General features: G+C 39.3%; 1 protein-coding gene across 5 annotated transcripts in view; it reads left to right on the plus strand.

Moving 5' to 3' along the window:
- The window catches only part of DST (dystonin), a 315,541-nt gene that overhangs the window by 234,069 nt on the left and 55,672 nt on the right, over positions 1-25,800 (plus strand). For 4 of the 5 annotated variants that reach the window (XM_050893474.1, XM_050893475.1, XM_050893476.1 and 1 more), the window contains 11 exons: positions 262-1,736; positions 11,740-11,901; positions 13,044-13,214; positions 14,495-14,661; positions 16,912-17,071; positions 17,324-17,650; positions 17,824-17,908; positions 19,028-19,269; positions 20,297-20,503; positions 24,275-24,394; positions 24,581-24,688. In XM_050893474.1, the coding sequence (XP_050749431.1) occupies positions 262-1,736; positions 11,740-11,901; positions 13,044-13,214; positions 14,495-14,661; positions 16,912-17,071; positions 17,324-17,650; positions 17,824-17,908; positions 19,028-19,269; positions 20,297-20,503; positions 24,275-24,394; positions 24,581-24,688 (3,224 nt within the window). The remainder of the gene's footprint in view (positions 1-261; positions 1,737-11,739; positions 11,902-13,043; positions 13,215-14,494; positions 14,662-16,911; positions 17,072-17,323; positions 17,651-17,823; positions 17,909-19,027; positions 19,270-20,296; positions 20,504-24,274; positions 24,395-24,580; positions 24,689-25,800) is intronic. The other variant, XM_050893477.1, reaches the window with a different exon arrangement.

The following is a 25,800-nucleotide window of genomic DNA, read 5'->3' on the forward strand; positions in this document are numbered from 1 at the left end:
TAGACACAGATTGGCTAAGCTCACCTCATTTGATTCATGTCCAAATGCCTTCACTGCTGTGCTGTAGTACAGGCACAAGTCTGTCCCTTGCAAGAAACTTGGTTGTCTTCCAACCAAGAAGTGTTGTGAACACCACATACTAAGGACCAGCTTTCCTTATATTAATGATCATTCATAATGGAATCAATATTGATTATTATTTCTTCACTGAATACTAGCAGGTTCTGATAATGAACCTCTGTGCTGTGTTCTCTTTTGTAGCTAACCATGTTCAGCAGCTTCAGTCGGCGTATGCCACTTCTCATCAGTTCCAGCAAATGTCTAAGGACTTTCAGGCCTGGCTAGGCAAAAAGAAAGAAGAGCTGAACCAGGCTCGTCCTGTATCAGCCAAACTTGATGCCTTGCAATCACTAATTGAAGAACAGAAAGATTTTAAGAAGACCATGACCGATCAGATTAGTTCATATGAAAGAATTGTTGCAGAAGGAGAAAGTATCTTACAGAAGACTCAAGGAGCTGACAAAGCAGCATTACAATCCCAAATTGCTACGCTCAGAAGTAACTGGGATGAAATCAATAACCAGGTAAAAGAAAGGCAAGATAAATTAACAGATTGTCTGGAGAAAGCCCTCAAATACAAGCAGCATGTAGAAAATCTGCAGCCATGGATAGAGAAGTGCCAAAGCAACCTGTGTGAATTAAAAGTTGGCATAAACCCTGTTGAAATAGAGAATTCTATTGTTCAGGTGAGGGCCTGGCAGAAGGACCTGGATAAACACCATGGGATGGTGGAGCTATTAAATAATACTGCTGAAAATTTGCTCAGCGCAAGTCAAACAGATAAAGAAATTGTTCAAGAAGAAACTAAGGTGCTGAATCAGAAAGTGAATGTGGTCACAGAACAATTACATAAGAAGAGAGAGTGCTTGGAAAATATGGCACAAAGGCTGAAAGAGTTTCAGGAATCATGCAGGGAAACTGAGAAACAGCTTAAAAGTGCTAAAGAGCATCTGGAAGCTCACGACTCACTTGGACCTCAGTCATTCAGTAACAAACACCTGACGATGATGCAGGCCCAGCAGAAAGCCTTGCAGGCTTTAAAGCATCATGTTGATTTAGCAAAAAAGCTTGCCCAAGACCTGGTGGTAGAAGCTTCTGATTCAGCAGGTGTTTCTGACCTTTTGCTCCAAGCCGAATCTTTGGAGCGAGAATACTCTGCAGTGAACCAGCAGGTTGAAGATAGGTGCTCGTTCTTAGAGACAAAACTTCAGGGAATTGGCCATTTCCAAAACAGCATCCGAGAGATGTTCTCTCAGTTTGCAGAGTTTGATGATGAACTTGATAGCATGGCTCCAGTGGGGAGAGATCTCGAGGTACTGCAGTCACAGAGAGAGGACATAAAACGTTTCCTGAAAAAGCTGGAGGATCTTATCATGAATAATGAAAATGCTAATAAAAACTGTAAAATGATGCTAGCCACAGAATCTGAAGCTTCTCCTGATCTTGTTGGTATAAAAAGAGACTTGGAAGCTTTAAATAAACAGTGCAACAAGCTACTAGACAGAGCAAAAGCCAGGGAAGATCAAGTGGAGGGTACTATAAGCCGTGTTGAGGAGTTTTACAGTAAGCTAAAAGAATTTTCCAGTCTGCTTGGGAGAGCTGAAGAACATGAAGAGTCACAAGGTCCTGTTGGAATGGAAACAGAGACTATTAATCAGCAGCTGAGTACATTCAAGGTAGGAAGATTTCTTTCTTACTACTATAAAGTATTTTACCACAAGGCAATTTTATTAAATATCATTGTGAAAGGGATTGGTTAAGTGCAGACCTTGGTGGAGTCTTGTTTCACAGCAGTCAGTTCTACTTGTATGCTTTTTATCTGTTTTAAATGGGATATCTTCCTGTGCTCCAGAGAAGCTTTCCTTTGCTATGGCTTGGCAGACATTGGTAACTTTGCATCCCAGCTCACAGTTCTGCACCCCAGTTCCCTCTTCACCTCTCTTCGCTATGTTGTTTCCTTATGCAATCTGTCTACCTTATCTGTTTTTGAGAACTGAGTATTGTCTCTATTCTGCTGTCCATGTATTACACAAACTTTCTTCTTCACTGTGGTGTGAGTTTTAGACTCCAGTGTTCACATACCAGCCCATATTCACTTCACTCATCTGATGAGTTTAGTTTTTTTCACATGGGTATAGGCTTCAGCATATGTAGGTTTAAGACCTTACCTTTTGCTGTTCTCTGTTCTGATACACTGGCCAGTCTTACCTCACTGAATCCCACTCTTACCTAGAAACATCCTAGTAAGAAGAAATTGGGTAAAATAAGCCCCCTTTTATATTGGGAGTTTACTGTAGCATCCTTATCCAAAACGCGCTTTGGAGCTTCTGTGCGTAGCTTTTTTAATATGCCAGTTAGCAATCCTTGTCCAGCTCAAAAAAATGCATTGCAGTGATAGTGGGTGTTAATTGTGCTTTGATGCTGAAATGAAGTACAGATACTTGCTTGGTTTAGGTTACAATAAATGAATTTCCAGTGCTCGCTGGAAATACTGATAAATCCTACAGATGTAAGCAATGTTTGAAAAAGATCATAAATCTCCTAATGGCTATATAGTAGCACTGAGTATTCTGTGCTGCTTTCATTTCCTTTCAATCTAATATTGATTCAAATGTTTGTATGGCTTGTACATTAGTTCACAGTTAATCATAAAAACAAACCTTCATAACAGGATTTGATAAACCATGCTGTTAAAAAGATGACCTTGGAAAAAAGTCATTACATGCTTGGCCCAACAGAGGGTGCATTTTGCTTGTTTAAACCATATTAGAAAGGAAAACTAAAACTGAAAACTTTAATCTGGGAATTTCGAATGCAAGTTACTGTGAGTTTTGACGGTCTTTCAGAATGCATAAATAGAGACAAAAATCTTGAACAAATAGTTACATTATGAGGAGATTCCATTAGACTGGGAGGATTAAAATTGTATGCCAGTCTGTCCTAACAAGTCTATCTCAATTTAAAAGAGAAACAAATGGCTTTTCTTTGTATATGTTACATCAGTAAAACAGTTTGGATATCGGAAAATAGCAAAAGTCTCTGCTGTGATTGCTCTTGCTTACACTGACTGTACAGGATTTCAGTTGTAGCCAATTTGTGATCTCTGATTTTACCACATTTCTTGCATTTTCAAACATTAGGTGCAGCTTCAGGTCTTTGTTACTATATATATATTTTTTTGGCTACAAAGAAGAACGCTTTTAGGGGGAAGCAGCCTGATGAGTAGACAGTAGAAGAATCCAGTTCCCTGTGCGTTGTCTCAGTGTTGTACTTTGTCAGGGCATTGGACAAGACACAGCAATTGTACAATTCAGGAGTGAGAGCCTTCTCTGGTCTGTGCAGACCTGTGGGGAGATACTGTCCCTGCAACCAAAGAGCTTGTATGGTAAAAAGACCAGAAAACCTGGAGAGGCGTAAAGGAGAAGAGTGATAGTAGCATGTTTATATCCAGAAGTCTACTCCAGGATTGTATTTGTATTAGACATTTATAAGCTTAGAAATGTGTTTTGCTCGACAAATGTATTTTAGGCCATGCTTTTGCTTATGAGTGAAAACACAATGCCATTAAACAGGAAGTGAAAAACAATGAAAAGGTGAAGGGGTTGTTTAAATAAGTGAAGAGCAAATGCAGGAATAAAGAAGCAGAGTGGGGAGCCTTTGAAGAAAGGAAGTAGGAAGACCAGAATGGGAAATTTCACTAGGTGAGGGTGGTAGGTAGCAAAGGGATACTGGTAGCAGGAGGACCAGGATCAATGATTACTCTCCTAATACTTTGTATGAGTGCTACTGAGGCACAGCAAAATTACAGTAGGTAATGTTCCTCTTCATACTCTTTGCTGTTCCAGAGAGAAATTTTACCTGAGGCAGCAAACTGTAGGGAGACTGGCTCCTACAAATCCTGCTCCACTCGCGGTGTATTTGCACGTACGCAAACACACACAACCTGAAAATGTGGCTGTGGCCACAAAACCACAGTCTAGCTCCTTATGGCTTTAGCTTCTGTGGTCAAGTACAATCAACTTCTGTTCCTCAAGAGTAAAGCAAAAGAGTTGTTCTTTGGTAGATAGATTTATTCACATGAAATCTTCACTCTCTTCAGGGAACGATCTCGTGTAATGGGCCAGAGGTGGTTTTTGTGGTTTGACCAATTTTTATGTACAAAGAGTTAGAGCTCTGTGCGTCTTCTTGGCATGACATTAAAATGCATAGTTATTGTAAAAAAATAAACAGGCTTTGAGTTGTATTTTTTATATATCTATTAAAAAAAATATATACATATACATACCTGTTTTATTTATATTTCTTCTTTGTAATCTACTTATTCCAGTCAGTATAGAGTGTTAAATTGAAAGTACTTATTGTCGGTGTTAAACTATATTTATTTACAATGCAGATATAAAATTTGGGTTCTGTAAATGAAAATCTCCACTGGAGTTCATTTGAAAGTAGAACTATGACTCTTACTTCACAAAGTACTCCAGGAAGAGTATGATCAAATGAAGAATTTGTCTCAATTAATATAAAACACACAAAATTATTTACTAGTTAACTCAGCTTTGTTAGACTTTTTTTCCCCCAATGTCTGTATGCAATGCATAGATTGGTACTAAAAGGAAATTTCAGTAAATTAGGTCTGTTGAGGTACACTGAGTCTGCCACCATTCTTCAAAAGCAAAACACAAAAGAATTGTACAAATGGGCTGAACCAAATGCCCTGGGTGTGGGTAGCCACACAGTGCTAGGATGTTTGCGGTAGGAGCAGTATTTGCAGCTCGTTTCTCTCTGAAATAGAGAAAGAAAAAACCCAGAAGTTGAATTATTGTACTTCTTGAAACCTTTGCACAATTCTTTGTAGTGCCATTAAAAGGCATTCTTAGTAAAACTGACATGGCACTGTTACAACCTTCATCAGTATGTGGTTCATTTGATTTTTCCTTTTATTTTTGGAACAAAAGTAGATGTAGTCGTTAGAGGTTGCCTTCTAATTGGACTTTATGGGAATTTTTAGCTAGCCTGAATATTCCTGCCAATGAGCTTGAACTAAGATTTTAATTGGCTTATGTTATAGAATCATAGAATCATTTAGGTTGGAAAAGACCTTTAAGATCATCGAGTCCAACCATTAACGTAGCACTGCCAAGTCCACCACTAAACCATGTCCCTAAGTGCCACATCTACTCTTTTTTTGATAGTTGTGTAGAGGGTGTTTGTCCTCTGATTTTCACTTTGAAGGCAGATAATGTTGAAAGAATAATCAGAGGTTTCTCTTTATGCTCAATAAGAAACTAAAAGTGTTGCATTTCCCGTGCACTGGTTTACAAACCCTGGAATAAGACACTAACCTTCCTTGGGATTTACTACAGTTAGGGTCCGTGTTGAAAAGCAAAGGTAAAATAAGCAACTGTTTAAACTTTTTTTTTAAGTATTGCGTTTGAAAGTGACTGATGCGTCATATGAAAGTTTTCAGTAGATACTGTGAAAAATGGTAAAATATTTTTAAAATGTTAATAAAATAATTTTGCTATTGAACAAATACAGACCGATTTGAGTTATATACTACCCCTGTAAAATGGTGCAGCACTCTTTGAATTCAGTAAGGATCTGTTTGTGGGTGTTTTGGGTGAGAATAACCACCAATGACAGGACCTCAAAAAATGCTTTTTTATCTTTACCATTATAGTATATGTTCTCAACTAGAGAATCCAGAGGTGAGTATCTGTTTGGCATAATTTTTAATGTTATGGCTGCTCACCGGAGAGGAGGAAGAGAGAATTTGTCTTCCATGACTTTAGTATTTTTATCCGTAGCTGACTGTATATCAAGTACATCAATAAACAAGAAGCATGGTGTGTTTATATCTCTTGCATACGGTGTATCGTGCTCGCTGCTTAATGCAGAAAGCTCCAGCTGATTGTAGTTAATGCCCTATGTTAAGTTCTGGCACGAAGTGCCATATGCTGCCCTTAAACTGAGGTCTGAATTGTCACCGTAACTGATGGCTGCTGTCACACAAGCAGCGCAGGTCTCTGGTCATTAGGGGTATGGTTTCTACAGGAGCAGAGCAGCTTGGTCATGACAGCTTCTCCTGTACTGTTGGCGAGTTACCTGTGAGTCTCCCAACCCTTCACCTACATGATGATGAGCTAGAAGTGTAGGTGCAAAGTGTTGAACAGTATTTAAAAGATGTAAATGTCCAAAACCTGAATCTTTGTCCTGTTAGGCTGGTTTTGTGCTGCTCTAAGTCCCATTAAAAGTGTCTTCCAAATATAGATACTTTTTTCCAACATTTTAATGTTCCTTTCGGTGGGAGTGAGGTGGCTTGGCGCTGCCACGTTCCTCGGACGGCGGCTGCCCTGTCCAATGCCACACTAAGCCGTTGCCTCGGAGCCGGGAACCAGACTGAAGAGCATCAAAACTGGACTGAACATCTCTCTTTGCATGTCAAATGGAGTAATATGTAACTATTCCAAGACCTAATCACTAAAGACGAGTTTGGGGTTGTTTTTTTTAAATAATACACAGCTAAACTTTCAATTTAACTTTCGCGTGGAAGCGTCCATTTAAATGACGGCTTTATCAGACAGGGTGATCGGGTGCGGGCGGTGGTTAAAACCAATGCGTCTCGTTACCAGAATTTCTCTCAGGAAGGGGAGCCGGCTGGAGCGGTGTCGGCTCACATTACCGAGCCGCGCCCTGCCTGCCTTCTCGGTCGGGGCAATCGCGGCTCCTGAGCAGCGTGCCGCCGCGCTCCTGCCTCAGCTGGCTCCTCCAGCGCTAACGAGCGGGCTGAGGCGTGCGTGATGTCACCGCCGGGCGGGCGGCGAGGCCTCCCGCCGCCTGCCCCCCGCCGCCGCGGCCCAGCCCGCCGCCCGGCTGCGGCGCACGGCACCGGCAGAACGATGAGCGAGAAGTGAAGGCGCGGGGGACTGAGGAGATACGGAGGAGGCGGCGGGAAGGGGGGGAGCCCCCAGAGCGGCGCTGCGGGAGCGGGTGGGCCGGTGGCAGATGTTGCCTGAAGAGCGAAACAAGGCGTTTCTTACAGCTCGGCGCTGGGCGGGCGCCGCCGGCCCGCGGGAGAGCGGGGCGAGCTGGAGAGCTGGACGGCTTCGGCGGGCGGTACGCGCCGGCGCTCGCTGAGGGGGGTTTCCCTGCTTCGTCTCCTCCTTCGCAGCTGCGCTTCAGTAATGAGGAGGAAGGAGCGAGGGCAGCCCGCTAGCTGCAGCTTGTAGTCGGGACCTGCCGAATGTAAACCTGCCGTGCCTTCGGGGGGACACGCCACGCTTGCTCTGCTCTGCAGTTGCCTTAAACAGCTCTCCAGGATGGTATTGGGAGAATCGGTCTAAAACATTTGTTTTCCGACTGTCGGCTCGAAGGACGCGTTGGCTTGACTGCTAGAAAGTGATGTTTTCCTGTGGGACTTGTGGAAGCACTACGGACAAGCCTGGTACAAGAGGAGGATAAGCTGCCGTTTGGATCAAGGTTATTTATAGCTACTGCCAAAAAAGTAAAGGGCTGGTTTATTATTCTTACTGTTCTGGATTTAACTTATTTCCCGTCCGTGTCCCCCCCCGTCCCCCCCAAGATTTTCTCCGTGCCTTGGTCTAGACCGTACACAGCCACTGTGGATTCTGTCTTTTTAAGCTGCAGCACCATGTTTTATTTATAAAGGAGATGGGACTCTGCAAACCAGTTAAATGGATTACAGTTAAGCCGTCATCTACAGAAGATAATGTGCTGCCTTCTGTAATGCTTGTTCATTTGGAAGGCTTATTCGGGAGATTCCAGATACAGATTCTGACCTGGAAAAATAAATGAAGCCTTCCATGGAGTGTTTGAAATATTTGAGGCACTGCTGGTTTTTGCTATACTTTGTTTTTCTGTGACATTGGAAGATTTCTGTTACTTTCTTACTGAAGCACTTTATATTTAGAGGGGGGGGAAAACCTCACATCCAGGTAAAGTTGCATTTAAACTGATGCACTGATTATGAATGACCTCAGCCACCTCATAAGTTATGATGTATATTTTGCATCTATGCATCTTATGCTAAGGGCAAGTTTACTATAATTCTTCATAGTGCTAGTGTTTTTTAAATGTTTCTCCTGTATCCATGAAGACAGAGGTATAGCGGTGTACTTGTGCGAATACTTTCAGGATGGGGAAGCCGCTTAGCAGGCCAGACTGTCTACGTCAGAATCCTCCGTGTGTTGGCAAAGGGGAGGAAGATGAAGATCTAAATATTGAGGACTGCTACGTTCCCCAGAGGTCCATCTATGACACTGTGCGGCTGAATGAACAGATCGATTCGGGCTCCAAGGGCAGCCTCTCCTCCAGGCATTTCACAGACCGGACCTTACCCTACAGTCACAGAACACTGGACATAAGCACTTTGTGCTCCAATGGTGCCCTTACTTCTTCCAGTGTTTTTGAGCTCCGAAGCCGTGAAGCTAACAAGTTAGATGAAAAAATGATCTTTGATGCTCTCAAACTGAACAGCGATATAATTCGGACAGCTGGATTACCCAAAGCAAAGTCTCACACAGAAAAGAAGGAGCATAGGCGATCGTGGAGAATGTTTGTTCCGCCCAACTTTTCTGATTACACAAATAAAAGTGAATGCTCCTTCAACGAAACTGCTGATATGTCAGATACAGCTAGATCGGGTAAATATAAATGGGGTACGAATTCTCTTACCTCGGAAGAGGATGATTCTGGTTTATGCAGCCCTCCAACAGAAAGGGAAGAAAAACAAGATACACTGTTAGCAGGGGAGCAAACTCAAATACGAAGTTTATCTTCTGCAGAAGATATCCATGCAGTAGGTCAGTTCAGACCATATTTCCCAGCAATTTGCAGAGAGCAGCAAACGCCACTGCTTGCAAGCACTAGTATCTCTGTCAAAGAAAGCTGCAGACTGGCTTTGCATGACATTTTACCCTCTGGAAAAGTAAAACAAAGCAATGCACAGACGTGTGAGAGTGATCACGAAGAGATGGGGGGGAAATACTCTCATTTACAAGGTTTCAAAGAGAAAACTCTGTCACATGAAGATCCTCTTCAAGGTGATGGAAGAAGTATTTCCCTCGACAAAAATGAAGTGGAAAATGCATATGAAGTTCATGAAAAAATTAAAACACGAGTCACAACAGTAGAAGAGGGTTATGTGGATGATGCACCTCCTCATGTAGATGTTTATTACGCGAATGTTGCTGTAAATACTAGTGACTTGGATGTAGCAAAATATGAGATTTTATCTGATACAGAGGAATCCAGTATAGCACGTACAGGCTCAAATGAAATGGCATTTTCTGTTCAACAGCTTGAATTAGATAGTACTGTAAACTGTCCAAAAGCTTTCCCAGGGCGAAGTAAAGGCAATATCTGGACTACTGGCATCCAAGAAACCTTGGATACAGTCTGCAATGGCCTATTGTCTAACAAGGTAATTTAAAAAAAAAGAAAAAATCTATAGATTTGTGAAATAATTGTAATGCAGCCTTAAAGATGTTTGTTTAAAGCTTTCTTTAAGTTTTGTTGCTGTTGCAAAAATGTAATTTTTTTATTAATTTGGCAGATGCAGTAATCAGTGTCATTTGCATAGCACACATGGCATGTCCAAACTAGGTGAGATGGTCAGTATAGAAAACGAGTTGGGGGCAAATTCTGAGAGGGATGATTACTTCCAGCTGTGTGGGGCAGGGGTGTTTATTGCCCAGCTGGTGCCTGTTACTCCTGATGCGGAGTGCCTCCTCTGTGCACCCGGGTTGGTGCTCGGTGTTTGTATGGAGTGTGGTTACAGGCAATGCCATTCAAGGGCAGCTACGGCCCGTGTGTTCAGCCTGAGCAGCCTTACTCATCAAGGTATAAGCAACAGTATCAGATCGTTGTGGTTTCCAAAGCAGGCAGATTAAAGGCTCACCGCCTCTTCTGAAAGCCGCCTTTTGCGTTTGCGTGCCAGAAAGCAGATCTGACGTTACGGTAGTATTTTATAAGCGCAGGATCTTGTAGCGCTTTGTGAGTGGTGGATGAGGTAAGAGAGTAAGAAGTGAAGCTTTGTAATAAGAAAAGGGTGTTTGTCGGGTCTGTAATTTTTTTCTTCCCACTCTGGTTGAAATCTGAGATACTTCAAGCTTTGTTGCTAAGTTGTTCTGGTAAACTTTGGCCTCAGCAATAATTGTAATTTATTTTAAGCTTCTCTCTGCAAAGAATGCATGCGTTTTTAAAGGGCAGATTATGGAGATCAGTCCTCTCTGTGGTAGGACGTTGCTCTCAAAAGATGAGGCTTTATAGCACATAAAAGAAGAATTTGTTATTGATTCTGTGTGGAAATATTATTCTGCCTCCTCCCTACCCTACAGTCAAGAAAAACACAAGCGTTTTCCTTTTTCTGGGAGCAGCCAGCTGGTTGCACTCTCAGTTTTCATGTAACCACAGTCTCACAGTTTTCAGGTTTTTTTGTCTGTAGGAACAAAATTCTTAGGAGTGCTTAATTTATTTTACCCCTCGTGTTTAGTGTAGTTGCTCTAGCTTCTAGATTGACTTGTCAAGCTGGTGGAAGTGTGCTCAGCCACCTGAGGTCTGCTGCTTTAAAAGCAATCACTTACCACACTGTGTTTGGTGCAAAAGAGGAGAGTCACTGGTATGTTCAAAGTGATCCCTGCTTTTCAGGATGCTGAGAAAGGTTGCTTTGAATGCACTAAGTGTACACCAAAACTGTTACTGAATGCTGCTATAGAAATAGAAGGATTTAGGGTCAAAAGTTGAGCATTCTTTAGCATTGTTTATTCATTGGTTATTTTTCACTGGCCTGTGTAATTAATTCAGGGGCTTCAGGCCATTTTCTGATCTCATTGACACTGGTGTCAGTGCAGCCTAATGCAGCTGAATACAAATGGAGATTTACATTGCTGTTGCTAATGGTAATAATCTGGCTGTGAAAAAGCCTAAATACCTGAAAGAGTAAAATAAAGCAAACAGAAAACTGCTCAAACTGCTGTTTGGGTACGGTCAAGCCCTGGCAATTTGCAAGTATATCCCTCTGAATGAAACCCCATTCTCCTGGGCGTCCACTGGGGTACTGTTTCAGCAGCATCTGTAGTGCTTCCTCCTCACTTGTTACCATTCTATTCTCCTAAAAACTACCTTAAAATATCTCTTCCTTCACTGCTTCTTTAACTTAAAACTTTTGCTTTTGTCCTAATTTGGAAAAAAATGCCCAGTTGTCTCTCTTGGTGTGTGTGGTTTTGTTTATTTATTTGAGGACAACTTAACAATCCTTCTGTGCCATTTTTTGGTAGATTTTGTAGATAGATAATTAAACAGATAGATGAGTTTCTCTGATCCTGAATTTTTTCCTCTATTAGAAGTTCATTCTTTTTTTTCTTTTTTTTTCCCCAAAAACTTCCCCCTTTCCCTCTCCCTTTCCTTCCTGTCTAAAACTACTCATGGAAGTGTACATCATTTTCCCTCTGTGGTGTATTGCATTTACTCTGTTTAGATTGAGTCTATTCTGTTTAGATGTATTAATTTTTTTTAGGAAGGTGCTGATGAGGAATGGTTTCCTTTCTTCTAGACACCAATTTTCAGCAATTTTTTTGTTCCATACTGTGATGTAAACACCAGATCCATTTTGTGTCAGAAGATACAATGTTTCATGTGTGTCTTGGATTTCAACTGCAGGTATTCCAGAAAGAAGAAATTGAACCCCTGCAAGTAAAACAACAGGAGGTAAATTGGTTGGGTCAAGGCCTTATTCAAAGTGCTGCTAAGAGTACCAACACAGAAAACCTTGAACATGACCTTGAAGATGTCAACACCCGATGGAAGACTCTTAATAAGAAGGTTATTATTTTGGATACTATTCTGCTTTTGTTGTGTTCTGCTTTTTGGTTATTTACTTGCTGACGTCTTTCAAAATACAGGAAATTAAATATTCACTAAGAATATGAATTATATTACTTTACGCAGTCACTTTGTTGGTAATTCTGAGGGTAAGATTTATATCACTAGTAGCCAGAGGTATTACTATCATTTATAAGGTTTTGTCAAACTTTTTGTAGGTCTGTCCTGGATTTTTATTCAGGAAGGACTCCTCTACGACTATGTGTTCCTTCCTGCTTAAGCAGAGCAGGGAATTTTGATAATCCAATCAGAGAGGTTGGAGTTGTGACACATTTGTGGGAAAGGTAGCTATGTCATTTGTAGCCAGCCACTTTCAAGTAGTTCTTCTTCAGTCTTTGTTCACACGTTTTTTCACTTTATTGTAGTCGTTCATGTACGCTGTTGTGCCTGCGCAGTGCACAGAGCAGTGATGCAGCCCAGCTTTGTGTGACTAGTGGCACATTTCCTTTATAGCACCTTAAGGATTGTATTGCTTGAGACATCGGAAGGTAACACTGCTTTGGAAAACTGGCTGTAGATGTTTTTCTGTGCTTTTGAAGAGTCCTCTTCCAGCAGTAGCTGCTGTTGGAAAATGGAAAGGGTGGGAAGCAGAAGCAGCGCTCATTTTCCTCTGCTCTGTCTTCCTGAAGGAGTGATGCAGCAGAACCACAGACACCTGTGGTTCACTGATTTGCCTTCTCCTTTCCTATTTCTTCTTCCCTTTGAAGGGATTATTGCCCCGTATTAAAGGGCTACTTTGAGTTCCTGGCTTGGTCTTTCTATAAGGAAAATAAAGACTGTCTGAAACACAAACATCCTGTCAGTATACTTCATAATATTGTAGCTATATAAAACAGGAGTATCTCTTGTAAGGATCTACTAGAGCAGTCTGATTTACTGGGAGTCAACCTCTTCTTTTCGTTGGATGTCTGTAGCCCCAAGAGTTTAGTGCTAAATTGTGCCATAGTGCTGTTACAAATAGCTATAAAAATGAGAGTATTTGTTAGTGATATTGCCAGATGTTCTACGGATTTTGGCTGCTTATTTCAGAGGAAAAAAAAAAGAAAAGGTGAGTACAGTCCGATCCTCTACTTTTTTTTCAGGTTGCCCAGCGTGCTGCGCAATTGCAGGAAGCCCTCCTTCACTGTGGGAGATTTCAGGATGCCCTTGAATCTCTGCTTAGCTGGCTCATTGATACAGAAGACCTTGTGGCTAATCAGAAACCACCATCTGCTGAATTCAAAGTTGTAAAGGCCCAAATACAAGAACAGAAAGTAAGTGAAATGTGTTCAGAATCTCTCTCCTTCCAGTGGATCAATGAGAATAAATTCCCAGTCTTTGGCGAAGCATAAAATCTGTTCAAGTGTGTTATATTACATTGAAGTGTGCTGAGGTGTTTAAAGCAGCCATCTGTTCAATACTCAAGAATCTGTCCAGGACTGGGAGAAGTGCTCATCTTCTGGGACATAAGACGAAGAGTCACAGTCTGCAATCTGAACTCTGGTTAGAATTGTTAACGCTATCTGGAAAGGATTGTTAAAGGTCCATTGGAAAAAGAGAAAGCATAAAATCCAGTGTTTGGCGATTTGGCAAGTAGGAAATAAAAACTAGTAAATTTTCATTGTAGTAATTCCAAGGTAATATTGCAGATTATGGACTTAAATATTTGGCTCTTGATCCTGATTGTGATCTGATCGTTGTTGGTAATTAGTTGGAATGCTGTTGGGAAATGGCCTGTGCTAATGTAGAAGCGCTATCAGTGTTGTCAACTTTTGCAAATTTTCATAATGGTTATACAAAAAAGAACCATAATGTAGCTCATGAAACCTACAGTCCATGCAGTTGGACTGTGTGGCCCACTGCCACCCAGAGATTTAGTATAATGTTACAGTCAATACAGGTTATCATGTTGGGATATCTGCAGAGGCAAAATGTTAATGTTACCAAAGGCAACTAGAGAATGGAGGATTTTAGACAGAGGTGTGTTTTATTCTTCATGGAGAAGTTAGTTTACTGGACTAGATCAGTGAACTCAATTGTATCTCAAACAAGTGAGGAGTTGATTATACAATAGTTTTTATATCTATTTTCCTATCTCTCTCTCTATCAGAATTATCTTTGTGTTGCCAAATCTAGAAGGGCATGCAGGTTTCTCAAAAACGTTCTGTAAAATGTATCAGATACTCTAAATAGCTTGTTTCCCTCTGTGGTATTAAGTAGAACTTTTTCCTCTATATGTTCACTCTTCGGACTGCCACACATCTTTACCCTGTAGAAACCAAGGAGGTTGTTTGGGGTTGGTGAAACTCTGCTGTTCATAGCAAAACAATTGAGAAGCTAAAATGAGCATGTGTGGGGAGGGGGGGAGTGGGTTGGTGTATGGGGGGGTGTGTGTGTCTCTCTCTGGCATTATTCACACTTTCATCACAATATAGGCATTGCTTTTTCTTCTTTTGCTTTAACAGGTTTTCAAGAAGTCTAGCTCCTTCTGTTTTTATGCTTGTGTTATTACAATGTTTCTTAATAACCTGGTGCCTGATTGCTTTCTCTGTAGCTTCTCCAGAGGTTGCTGGATGACCGCAAGCCTACCGTTGAGGTAATCAAGCGTGAAGGGGAGAAAATTGCAGAGTCAGCAGAACCTGCTGATAGAGTGAAAATCTTGAAACAGTTGAGTTTCCTGGATAGTCGATGGGATGCATTGCTCAGTAAAGCTGAAACAAGGTATTTGAAATTCTTTCACAGATTTGAAAAATACAGACATAGCATGTGATAGATGATTAGAAGCAGCATGTGGAACTGTATAGTGTGAAATCTTGTGAGTACTGTCATTCTTGTTATTACATTATTGTGTCTTGATGTTGATATAATAGGTCTTCTGAAGGAAAAGCGGAGAGAAGTGACTTGAACAGACCAAAAGCTTTTAAAAACAGTTTAGCCTAAGATGCTACAATCTGCTAGGATTAACTGCATATGTATCTTCTGAATATTTTACCTCTGTTAGTTCGTTAGAATGCAAGTTTCTTGATGCAAGAACCTGTTTTGCATAGAATCAAGTGCAAATTTTACACTTAACAAATAATAATGATGTTCCCTTGGAACTTCAAAATCCTGGCATGCTGCTACAAAGATGGGGTACTCAACTCTTCTTCCCTTTTTCTGTTTAGTGTCATCAATATAATTAGTTTCTACAACTTGAGAGATCCTCATGCTGTCAGTTACTGATGTACTTATGCAAGGTGCTGAGCTCCCTTAGTTCTCAAGAAGAAAAAGGACCATCAAGTGTATAGATATATTCTAGCAACACAGAAAACACTGTCTCTTAAAGACATTGCAGTCCAATTCAAGTTCCAATTAAAAAAAAAAACAAAAACCAAAACAAACCCCAAAAAACGTACACGCAATATCTATGTATACACACCCTTAGACTTATGAGTTGTTGTTGGCGTATAAAATACCTGGAAAGTTATGAACTGTAAAGTGTCTTTGAAGAAATCTATGCTGAAAGGGTTGCTGAACATGTTTTCTGGGTGGGGATTTGAAAAAGGACAGCCTTGTTCAGAGTAGAGAGGAGAAGAGTGTGCATAAGAGGTGGCCTGAAAAAGGCATATAGTTGAGAACAAGGAAAGACTTGGAAAGTGGAAGAAAAGGAATTTAAGTGAACAGTGAAGCTTTACAGTGAAGAACAAATGGATGTGTTGGGATTTGGGTGCTTAGAGTAGCATTGAACCCACCTCTGTTGTCTCCTACTCCTTCTGGTACCCTCTCTTTAGTTCCTTTACTCTGAACCTCTTTTGTTACCTCATACTATTAGTATGATTATTTAATTAGTGGAGTCAACCACTAATAGACCATTATTTCCTTCTTTCTTTTTTTTTTTCTCTTGAAGGAATCTGACTCATTAGCTGGGGTAAATGTTAATGTCGTGTTTAGTTTAATATTATTCTCCCAGTCTGGTGATATTTAATTAAAAATCAAATTGCAACTCTTTCCAAGCCTTCTATTAGCCGCAAGCTCGTCTCCATTTTTATTTCACCAGTCTGTAGAAATGAAGAGGAGATTTGAGGATGATTTTGAAAACTATGTGGAGTACTTCACTGAGTGTTCTGTGGCTAAGTGTGTCAAGTCTACCTTGTTTATAAGCCCTGGGAAGCATGTATAAACATAGCTTTTATCTGGAATGAGATCCCCATTTGAAAGACAATATTGTGACGTTTTTCACATAGGGCAAATCTCTCTTAAAGTCTACTGGAATGAAATCTGTTCAGCAGTAGTTGTAGAGAAGACTCTTCCTTTAATCAAGAGCCTTCTCTGAAATGTAATAATCTGAAACAAATGTTTTAGATACTGCTTTTTTATTTTGGAGGTCAAGTCTCTGTGCTTTATTAATGTTGTCTCACTAACTTCATTGAGAGCTTTTATCCAGAACAAGAGATGCAAAAGTAGAGCCAAATAGTTCGGTTCACATCATTGAACAAATGTTTAAAGATATTTTACAGTGCTGAGGAAGCATGACAGTATGTTCTAGTTCAGTAAAGCCTTTGCCTAACTTTAAAACATGTATAATAGTCAAGGGAATGTAACTTTATGCTCAGACAGCTAGAAACTTGAGAACTATCCTAAATGGGTATAAAACAATGTTTTGCTGAATTGAGTGCTAGATTATTTTTAGCAAAAAGTATATGCACCAGGTGATATTCTTTTTATTTGCAAAACTTGTGTATTAGCTAAAAGAGTTTCAAACAGCTTCAGAGGTGTTTTTTTTAAATTTTATTTGATTTTTACTTTTACCTTGGTTTCCATTGAGTATCATGGATATATTTCTATTTCATTTGGTGACTGGTTCCTACAATAAGACAGAATTTTTTTTTTTTTTTTTTTTGCAAAGGATTCAAGGGGCTGCTTTTTTTTTTTTTTAACTATTTCACACTTACTTCATCACAAAAAATAACCTTTCTCTTGGCGTGTTGATAGGAATCGTCAGTTGGAAGGCATCTCGGTGGTAGCGCAGCAGTTCCATGAAGCTCTGGAGCCGCTGGTGGAGTGGCTAACTGCCACAGAGAAGAGGCTTGCAAATGCAGAACCCATTGGAACACAGGCCTCCAAACTGCAGCAGCAAATTTCTCAGCATAAAGTAAGATACAAACCACACACTTGCTTGTGTCATTCTTTTTAGATGCTTCTGTAAAGTACCACACAACTGGCAAAGCTGTTGCGGTGTAGCTGTGTTTTACCATGCTGAATTTTTTTTCTGTAATTTGAGTTTTATATATTTATGTTGGCAATATGTTCTTTTTCGTTCAGTTTTTATTGAGTTCCACTTACATTTCTTTTATGTTTTTCTGATTTTCTTTTCCATTATTCTTCATTATTTAAACAAATATAGGCCCTAGAAGATGATGTCCTAGCTCACAATAAGAGTTTACATCAGGCCATTAGCACTGGTCAGTCTCTAAAGACTATGAGCTCCAGGGAAGATAAAGATATGGTGCAGGAAAAGCTAGATTCTTCTCAGGCCCGATACATTGAGATTCAAGAGAAGAGCAACAGCAGGTCTGAACTTCTCCAGCAAGCTTACAGCAATGCTCAGATTTTTGGGGAGGACGAAGTTGAATTGATGAACTGGCTGAATGAAATCCATGATAAACTGAGCAAATTGTCAGTCCAAGATTGCAACACAGAATTGCTTGAAAAACAGCACTCTGAACTACTGGTATTTTGATTTCTGTTCATTTATTATTTAATTCATTTTTAAATTTGATTTATATTTCCATACTTCATTGATTTTTTCATTAATATATTTTGTTTAAAATGGCAATATGCTTATTCCAAATAAAGATGATGTAATTTGTTGTCTGTGCTAACACAAATGGCCTTTTCTCTTAGGATCTTCAGGAAGAGATTCTTCTTAGAAAACAAAATGTTGATTTGGCTATACAAAATGGCTTAGAGCTTCTCAAGCAAACAACAGGTGAGAGCTTATATAAAACTGTGTTTCATCAGGCTTTTTTTCTTGTATTTGTAAGTGCTTATGAGAAAATTAAAGTGGAACTTGTAAATATTAGTCCATATTTGCTGGTTAAAGCAGTTGTAGTTGTTTATTTTAATAAAGGTTTGAGGTCGAGGTAGGTTATGTTTTTGGGCCATTTTTGCTATTAATGTCAGTGAGCAAAAGTCCTTTTTTGCCTGTAGAGAATTTGGCCCTTGAATCCTTTATTATTTTTAGTGGAAAACTATTTTAGTAAACCTGCATTCCATTCCTCATAGCAAGTTACGGACATTACTCATAATGGAGGGCTGTTTGGCAGTGGACACAGTCAATTCCCTGCAGGCATCCACAGATGAACGAGATATTAGACTACCTTTTCCTGCAAGAGGAAAGCTTCGTCCATTGGAGCTAATACTGTGGGAAAAGTTGCATTCCAGTTTGTACGCAACGTGTCTGTTCTGCAAATCAGCATCTGTCTGGATTTCCCAGTACTTCTAAAGTTCTCGAACTCTTTAAGACACACATATGGTTGGGGGCAGGGGGTATCCTTTTCTGTTCAAAACTTAGGCATTATGCATAGTCTATAATGAAATCTGAATATACGCTAATGAATTTCAGCACGTTGTTTTTATTTTAGCCTTTTGAGCTGTATTTCAAATGGATAGTAATGAGGGTGTACAGTGATGTCAAATATTACTGTAATTGAAAATCTAGTTAGTATTTTGTTGATTTTTTTTTTCCTTCACATTTTCAATAACCGTTTTATAAGTTGGTGGGGTTTTTTGGCCTTTATAAAGAAGTATTGTGGATTTTTTTAAAGAACATTTGTGTTAAATATTGGATCTAAGTCCTTACTTTCTAATAGTTCAGTAGAGGAGAAAAAAAGACAGAAGGACAGCTGAGGTAAACTTTGTAGCTCTGTGGACTTTCGTGACGGTAGGATAATTTACAACAGTTGAGGATTGACCTTGTCATCTTGTTTGGGTTATTTTGTAAATTAAATATGGAGATTTCTGTAATAGGTGGGGTTTGGGATTTGGTGGTGTTTTTTCCTTCTAAATATGTGTGATCACAGGAAGTAACATCCTCCTGATATTTTAGGTGATGAAGTTGTAATAATTCAAGATAAACTGGAAGGCATTAAAGCGAGATACAAAGACATTACGAAATTGAGTTCTGATGTATCCAAGACCTTAGAGCAGGCTCTGCAGCTTGCAGGTCAACTGCATTCAACTCACGAGGAACTCTGCAAATGGCTTGATGAAGTGGAGGTGGAGTTACTTTCATACGAAACTCAAATACCAAAGGGTGAAGAATTAAGCCAAGTACAAGAAAGACAAAAAGTAGGTTTTAGAACCTGTGAATTATTTATTGCTGTATGATTCAGCTAGGTTTTGTGTTAACTTATGTTTGGCATGAAGTTGTTTTGTGAATAACTGATTTTGACATCAGGTCATTTGACTAAATGTAACAGTAGTTAAGAATCAAACTCACTTTCCAGAGTCGTCTGTTACAATCACTTATGAAATTGGGCTGATGTTTATTTTTAGCACAAGAGAAGCACGTTTCCTTTTTATTCAAGCAGCTACCTAATTCTGGGAGAACTCTTAAGTTGTCAAACAAAGTTATTTTGCTTCTTTAGTTGTGACATAGATAAAATCCTGTAAAGTATAAAAAGAGTCACCATTTAAAAAAATGTATTACTAATCTTGTTTAACAATATTTATTTCAAAAGAAAAATTGTAGTATAAACTGGATGGCGCGGACAATGTTGAGGGGAGGAAACTAAAAAAACCCCTTTCCATTAAATTTCTTATATATATAAAAAGGAATGAAACAGCGGTGGGAGTTTTTGTACAGGTAAAAACTCATTCCTGAAACATTGTGTGATGATTTGATTGGAATGTAATCCAGTCATTGCTCATTTAAGGAATCACTTGAATTTGTCATGTTTTGCTTTATTGCATGCCTGATTTCACTTGCGGGTGATTTAGTTCCTTACGGAGTTGCAGGTTGCAAAGAATATCAGTTAGTTTTATTTTCTTTGGTTGCTTCATTAAGTACTAACAACTATTACAAAATTACAGAGAATTTCAGACTGTCCTACTGACTGGAGAAATATATTTAAGATACATTCTGTAGAAAATTCTCTTCAAGAATCACCTACTTTTCTGTCAAACAGCTTACAGTGTCAAACAAAAAGCTAATAAAACTGAGCTGAAAATAAGTGTGCTAATTTATCCCTCTGGTTTGCATGGAAAACATTTCAGTTCTCGACTCATGGAGTAGTTGAAAGAATAAGAAAACACGTGCAAGCTGTGTGTGTTCAGCTTGTATGCTGGCATGTTTACTTTAAATGGCCTTTTTCAGGAGTTGAAAAAAGAAGCAAAGAACAATAAAGGCTTACTGGACACTCTGAATGAAGTTGGCAGTGCGTTCCTGGAGCTGGTTCCATGGAGGGCCAGAGAGGGGCTTGACAAGATGATAACGGAGGACAACGAACGTTACAGATTAGTGAGCGACACGATCTCTCAGAAGGTGGATGAGATTGATGCTGCCATCCTGAGATCCCAGCAGGTACTGAAAACTGTTTTTTGGGCAATAACAGTCGCTGGCCACATGTACCTGAAGAAAAGATGTCCTTTAATAATGTTGCCAAAAGTTTGTTGTGCTTGAGCAGCAAAAGGCCTGTTTGAATGAAATGGGACTCCACTGTTAAGATATGAATGTCAGAACTCAGCTAATCTATGCGCTGTTGTAGTTGTCTGCCTTTTTGTTGACACAAACATCTGTCTTGTAGCTAAAATTGCTATAATTGTCCTGTGGCTCCTTAACCGGGAGTTTGCTTAAATAAGAACTGAATGGCACATGTCTTTTGTAGATCGTGTTGTGTTAAGTAAAATATGGTCCATATCCCCAGCCAATTTTACTGGATGCAACACTGAAATCACTAGGGTTGCCACGCTTTTTAGCATCAGCTGATTGTCTAGCTCCTCTGTACTTTCCACAAGTAAAAACTGGATCATCTTGTTCAAGCTGTAGTGGAGGATTTAAATAACAATTGCTTTTATCCATATCCACAATGCTTTTCTTCTTAGGGCTCAAAAATTGAGTTATTTAATATGTGGAGGTTTCTATACATGCACAGAGGTGTATATATATGGGTACATTTTGAGAACTGGCGCTCTAATTTCATCACTAAATAGTCCCATATTTAAGCTTGCTTATAAATGCATCATGGAAACACAATTTTCCAGTGTCTGCCTACAGTTCAGGCATAAAAATATTGGTGGAGATTTCTGTTTCTGCTAATAGTTCCCATACAGAGTTGTAACAGGACAAGGAGAAAGCATGTGTGATATTTTCAAAGTTTGCTGAAAGCCGACTAAAAGAGGCTGGCAGTAACTCAGATCTCCTTGTAACTGAAGTTAAAAATACCTTCATGTTTCTTTTTAAGGGCTTTGCTATGAATATTATCTTGTCTCATTAACCAAATCCTCAAAAATGAAGGATGATTTTTTTTTTTTTTAGTGGGTGAGAAGGTGAGATAGGAGAGTATATATTGGCTCTCCTTCAACTTCTCTGAATTCCGTGAGTATGTTGCATCCTGTAGCACAAATTCAGCAGATTCAGGTCCAGGCATGAAAGGTCCAGAGCTGCTGCTCCACTAGCTGATGTTGCGAGGGCACATTGCACCTGAGTCCTGCATACCCCTAACCTCCACTTCAGCACAACTCACATCACCACAATATACTCCTATACACTGTATCCTGTGATAAATATCAAGTGGCTTAACACACTTCCCGTGAAGGTTAAGCTACTTTCCATTTAGCTCAGAGAAAGACCATGCAAAATAAAAAAACACTTTTGGAGAAGCTAGTGCTCTGTAAGCTTACCCTGTGGCAACTGTGGCAACTGGTTCAAGTGCCTGTACTATTAAAAAGTTTTGGGTGGAGGACAAAGCTGCTAAGAACATGAGGGTTCAATGGGAGTAGTGTGGGGTTCGTGCTAGATGTTACTAGGCCAAGGTGAGAAATGCAGTAAGCTGTATGAATGGGTAAGCATATTGTTTCATGTAGTTAAAGGAAGCCGGAAGGCTTAATAGACTACTGCAGTGTTTTTTAACTACCTGGGCAAAATGCTCCCAGATGGATAGAATTATCAGAGATAAATTTAGCTAGATGTTTTAGTCTTCGCTTCTCAATACTGAAGGCATTGGTTGGTGTCTTACCCTAGTGAAGGAGTGCTATGTAGAAACAGAAGGTCATATTCTACTTTTGGCTTACTTGTTCTTCACTCTAAAGCAGCCATAGAGAGTGCTTTAGAAAGCATTCACGGAGCAAATCACATTGTCATCATATTCAGAAGTCAATCATTCCTCGTTAGAAGAAAAAGTACCACAATGAACTATGCTTGGTTAAACTGGGTGGGGATGAAATAGATGAGTTTATAGTGACTCAAGTGAAGTTCAGGGCTCATAAATAACTGTCGTGCATAATGGGAAGAAAACACTTCAAATCTTGGATGCAGAGAGTACCAATTTTGTGCTTTTTATTCCTTAATGTTATATTTGAACATCACAAATTGGAAATCCTATACCCTCAGCAAATGGAGTTTAGAGTCCTGTCCTTCCTCGATGCTATGTAACCTAGAAATTTCACTGCCATGCCTTGATTTTATTATTTCCATTAAATATTTGCTCAATATTACGTACATACCCATGGATATTTGGTATCAGGAAGTCACACTGCAGTTAATTTGTACATCTAACATATGAAATCACCTGCTTAACTTCCTTCATTTGGATCATAAATAGATGGGCTTCTGAAGAGCTTGGTTGTGAACTGCAGTTTCTAAAGCCAGGATTTAACTACCACTGGTGCATGTGCTTCGTGCTAACGTTTACAGTAACGATTGTTTCAGAACATAACTTTTTATTAGGAAGTCACAAAACTTAGGACAAAACTTATTTTCTGTTACTTTAAATGAGAAATGACATACAGTGAAAAAGAATGTTTGTGCTCTCTTTCATGTAACAAATAGATTATAAAGGCTGAAAAAGACTGACTCATAAAGAATGAAATCTCAGAACTGCTGCTTTTGTTTTTGTGTGACTCATGATTAACCACTAAGACAAGACTGATTTAGTGGCTGAAGTGAACTCCCAGCTACATTACAGGAGCAGGGCTGTCAACAAAGGCACAGACCAGCAGATTTAAAAGACAAGAGGGACTGAGAGTGGTCAGAAAGAGACTTCTGAGGAAAGTGTGGGTATCAACACCACAAGCAGCAGGTTCTGACCTAAAACATCCTGATAGACTTTCACAATAACTCAAAGCCATATTAATGTTCAGCTAATTGCAGTGGGGTTCAGAGTTTAAAATAAATAAATAAGTTCTTAGTAGTTTCTACGATGACTGTTTGTGCATCTGATCATCCCATGTAATAATTTCTCTATGGCTTAAACTCAGAGCTGCCCCCATTGAGTACTGCAATGTGTGTGTGCGCCAAGATACATGCCTATAAACTTGAGCGGAAGAGAGAATGTATGGTATTTTTTTAAATTTGGTCTTACTTTTCAGAAGAATTAGATCCTCACATACTTCTTTTCAGGATCTCATCCTCTCCTTTGCAAATTAGTAAGAAACAGGTCTTTTAAATCCTCTCATTACTCTAGTGCTTTGAGGTAATTTCTGAAACATTTAAGTGTTGACTAATAGTAGTCAAAAGTTAATCTTTTAGGAAAAGGACTGGCTGCACCCAAATGCCCCAAAGAATTTTCACATTTAATCCAGGGTCTAGTTTTAGATGAAATCCTGTCTTGTCTGAATTCAGCGAGGTTTTTCCACTGACTTAGTTGAATTGTGATTGTTTTGCCTTTATCATTTAAGCTCCTAAGATTAAAAGGATAAGCAGCTCTTAAGATTAAAAGGATAACGTCAAACAACTATTTCTTAGGATAATTGCAACACTAGCAGTAATAATAAACATAGAGGTGGAAAAGACATGTGAAAGTAGAATAAAATGAAAATAAACAGTCTAGTTAAAATTCTGAAATAATAACCCTTTTTATTTTCTTATGTCTGTTAGAGTGCTGTAGGCTTTGGAAAAATGTATTTGCTTCTGTTGCTCTGTCACGCTTATGAATTAAGCTGCTTGTATTACAATGCCTCAGAACCATTTTGGGCTTTGTATTCCATTTATATAAAAACCTCATATGGAAAGTGAGCCGCTATCTTTCTAACAGTTTAAAAGTGTGCTTTTTAATCTTCTTTAAAATGTTTGAAACAGTCATTCTAATTTCATGTCTATAGAACCGCTGAACTAATTCATGTCTCCCTCATTTAGTTTGATCAAGCAGCTGATGCTGAATTTGCCTGGATTGCAGAAACAGAAAAGAAACTGATGTCTCTGGGTGATATTAGGCTTGAGCAAGACCAGACCACGGCTCAGCTACAAGTTCAAAAGGTAAAAGAAATGCATTTCCAACTGTCATGTTAATTATTGGCCGGCACACTCTCCATCTAGAAAACGTACTGGCATGATTTAATTTTCAGTCCATCATAATGCACTTCAAAAATAGTTTTTGCTCCATGTACTTTTTTCTTTTTTCTTTTTTTTTTTTTTTCTGACCAATTCTTACTGTGTTTCAAGGCTTTTACCATGGAGATTTTGAGGCACAAAGATACTATAGATGAACTTGTTAAATCTGGGGATAAGATTATGAACACGTGCACCGAAGAAGAGAAACAGACCATGAAGGTAAAGTTCCTTAAATTGCAGCTACAGCAGTAGCTATGCAGACAATATATAAGTAGAAGGATTCCTATAGTGTCTTTTTTGAAATACTAATGAAAAAGCATTAATTACAGCCGCTTCTAGTCTGAGGATTGTAATACTAGAAGAAATGCTGTTGTGTATCACTCTCCTTCCCTCAGGATGTTCAAAGAGCAAACACTGTGTACTTGCTTCATTGCCTGACACTAATTTGGAGCCCCATTTATCATCTTCATCCATGGTAAATAGTATTTTAGCCAATGGACGATTGAGTGAATAGCTATTAGTCATCTGGGGTGGTGTGTGTGGAATCTGGCTGTTTATCTTCCCCAGTTCTCTTGGGTCAGTGACGCTCTGAGCGCATCTATTTCTGTGCCAGATTCAATGGCTGTGCACCGCAGCATGAATCTTTACTGTCATTTCTGCTGATTTCAGTGTAGACCTTACTTGCCAAGATTATTCCATCCTGTTGACTAACACAGCCCATGAAGGGCATTCTTATGCCTTTGTTTATTACACACACAGAGAGAGCCTGATGTCGGGGCTGTATATATATACAGACAGATTTTTCATGTTGGCATTTAAGAATGGGTTAGTTGTGGGATTGGGGTTTTTTTTGCTAAATTACGGTGAGGCTGGATAAGTTGTGTAAATTTAGCCGTCCCAATGACCACCCTCCTTGAACAACAATACTTCACTAATTGTGCTCTGCTGCAGGATCTCTGAATAAATTTGATTTGCTCTTAAGTGAATTTAAAATAGATGAGATGTTCTGTCTATGAAACTGTAGTCGTAAGGGAGAGCAGTTTTATGTGAGTCTATTAAATATTTGTATTTGTCAAAAATACTGTATATATGTGTGTTAGGCTATGTTTTGTCCTTTGGATAGCACCTCTGTACTTAATTTACATGCAAGACATAACAAATGAAAGCATAGCTTGTTCTGCCAAAAAAGATTCTTTACTTCACATTCAATGGCTTGCTTATATGTCTAGTTTTTCCAAGGCTAGCATTTATGTGTGTTGTTGCATATAATATTTCATAAAAATGATAACATAGGCAGTCTTCTGCAGGAAAAATGTATAGCTAGTTGATAC

Source organism: Gymnogyps californianus, chromosome 3 (assembly GCF_018139145.2).
Source record: "Gymnogyps californianus isolate 813 chromosome 3, ASM1813914v2, whole genome shotgun sequence".
Classification (NCBI taxonomy): domain Eukaryota; kingdom Metazoa; phylum Chordata; class Aves; order Accipitriformes; family Cathartidae; genus Gymnogyps; species Gymnogyps californianus.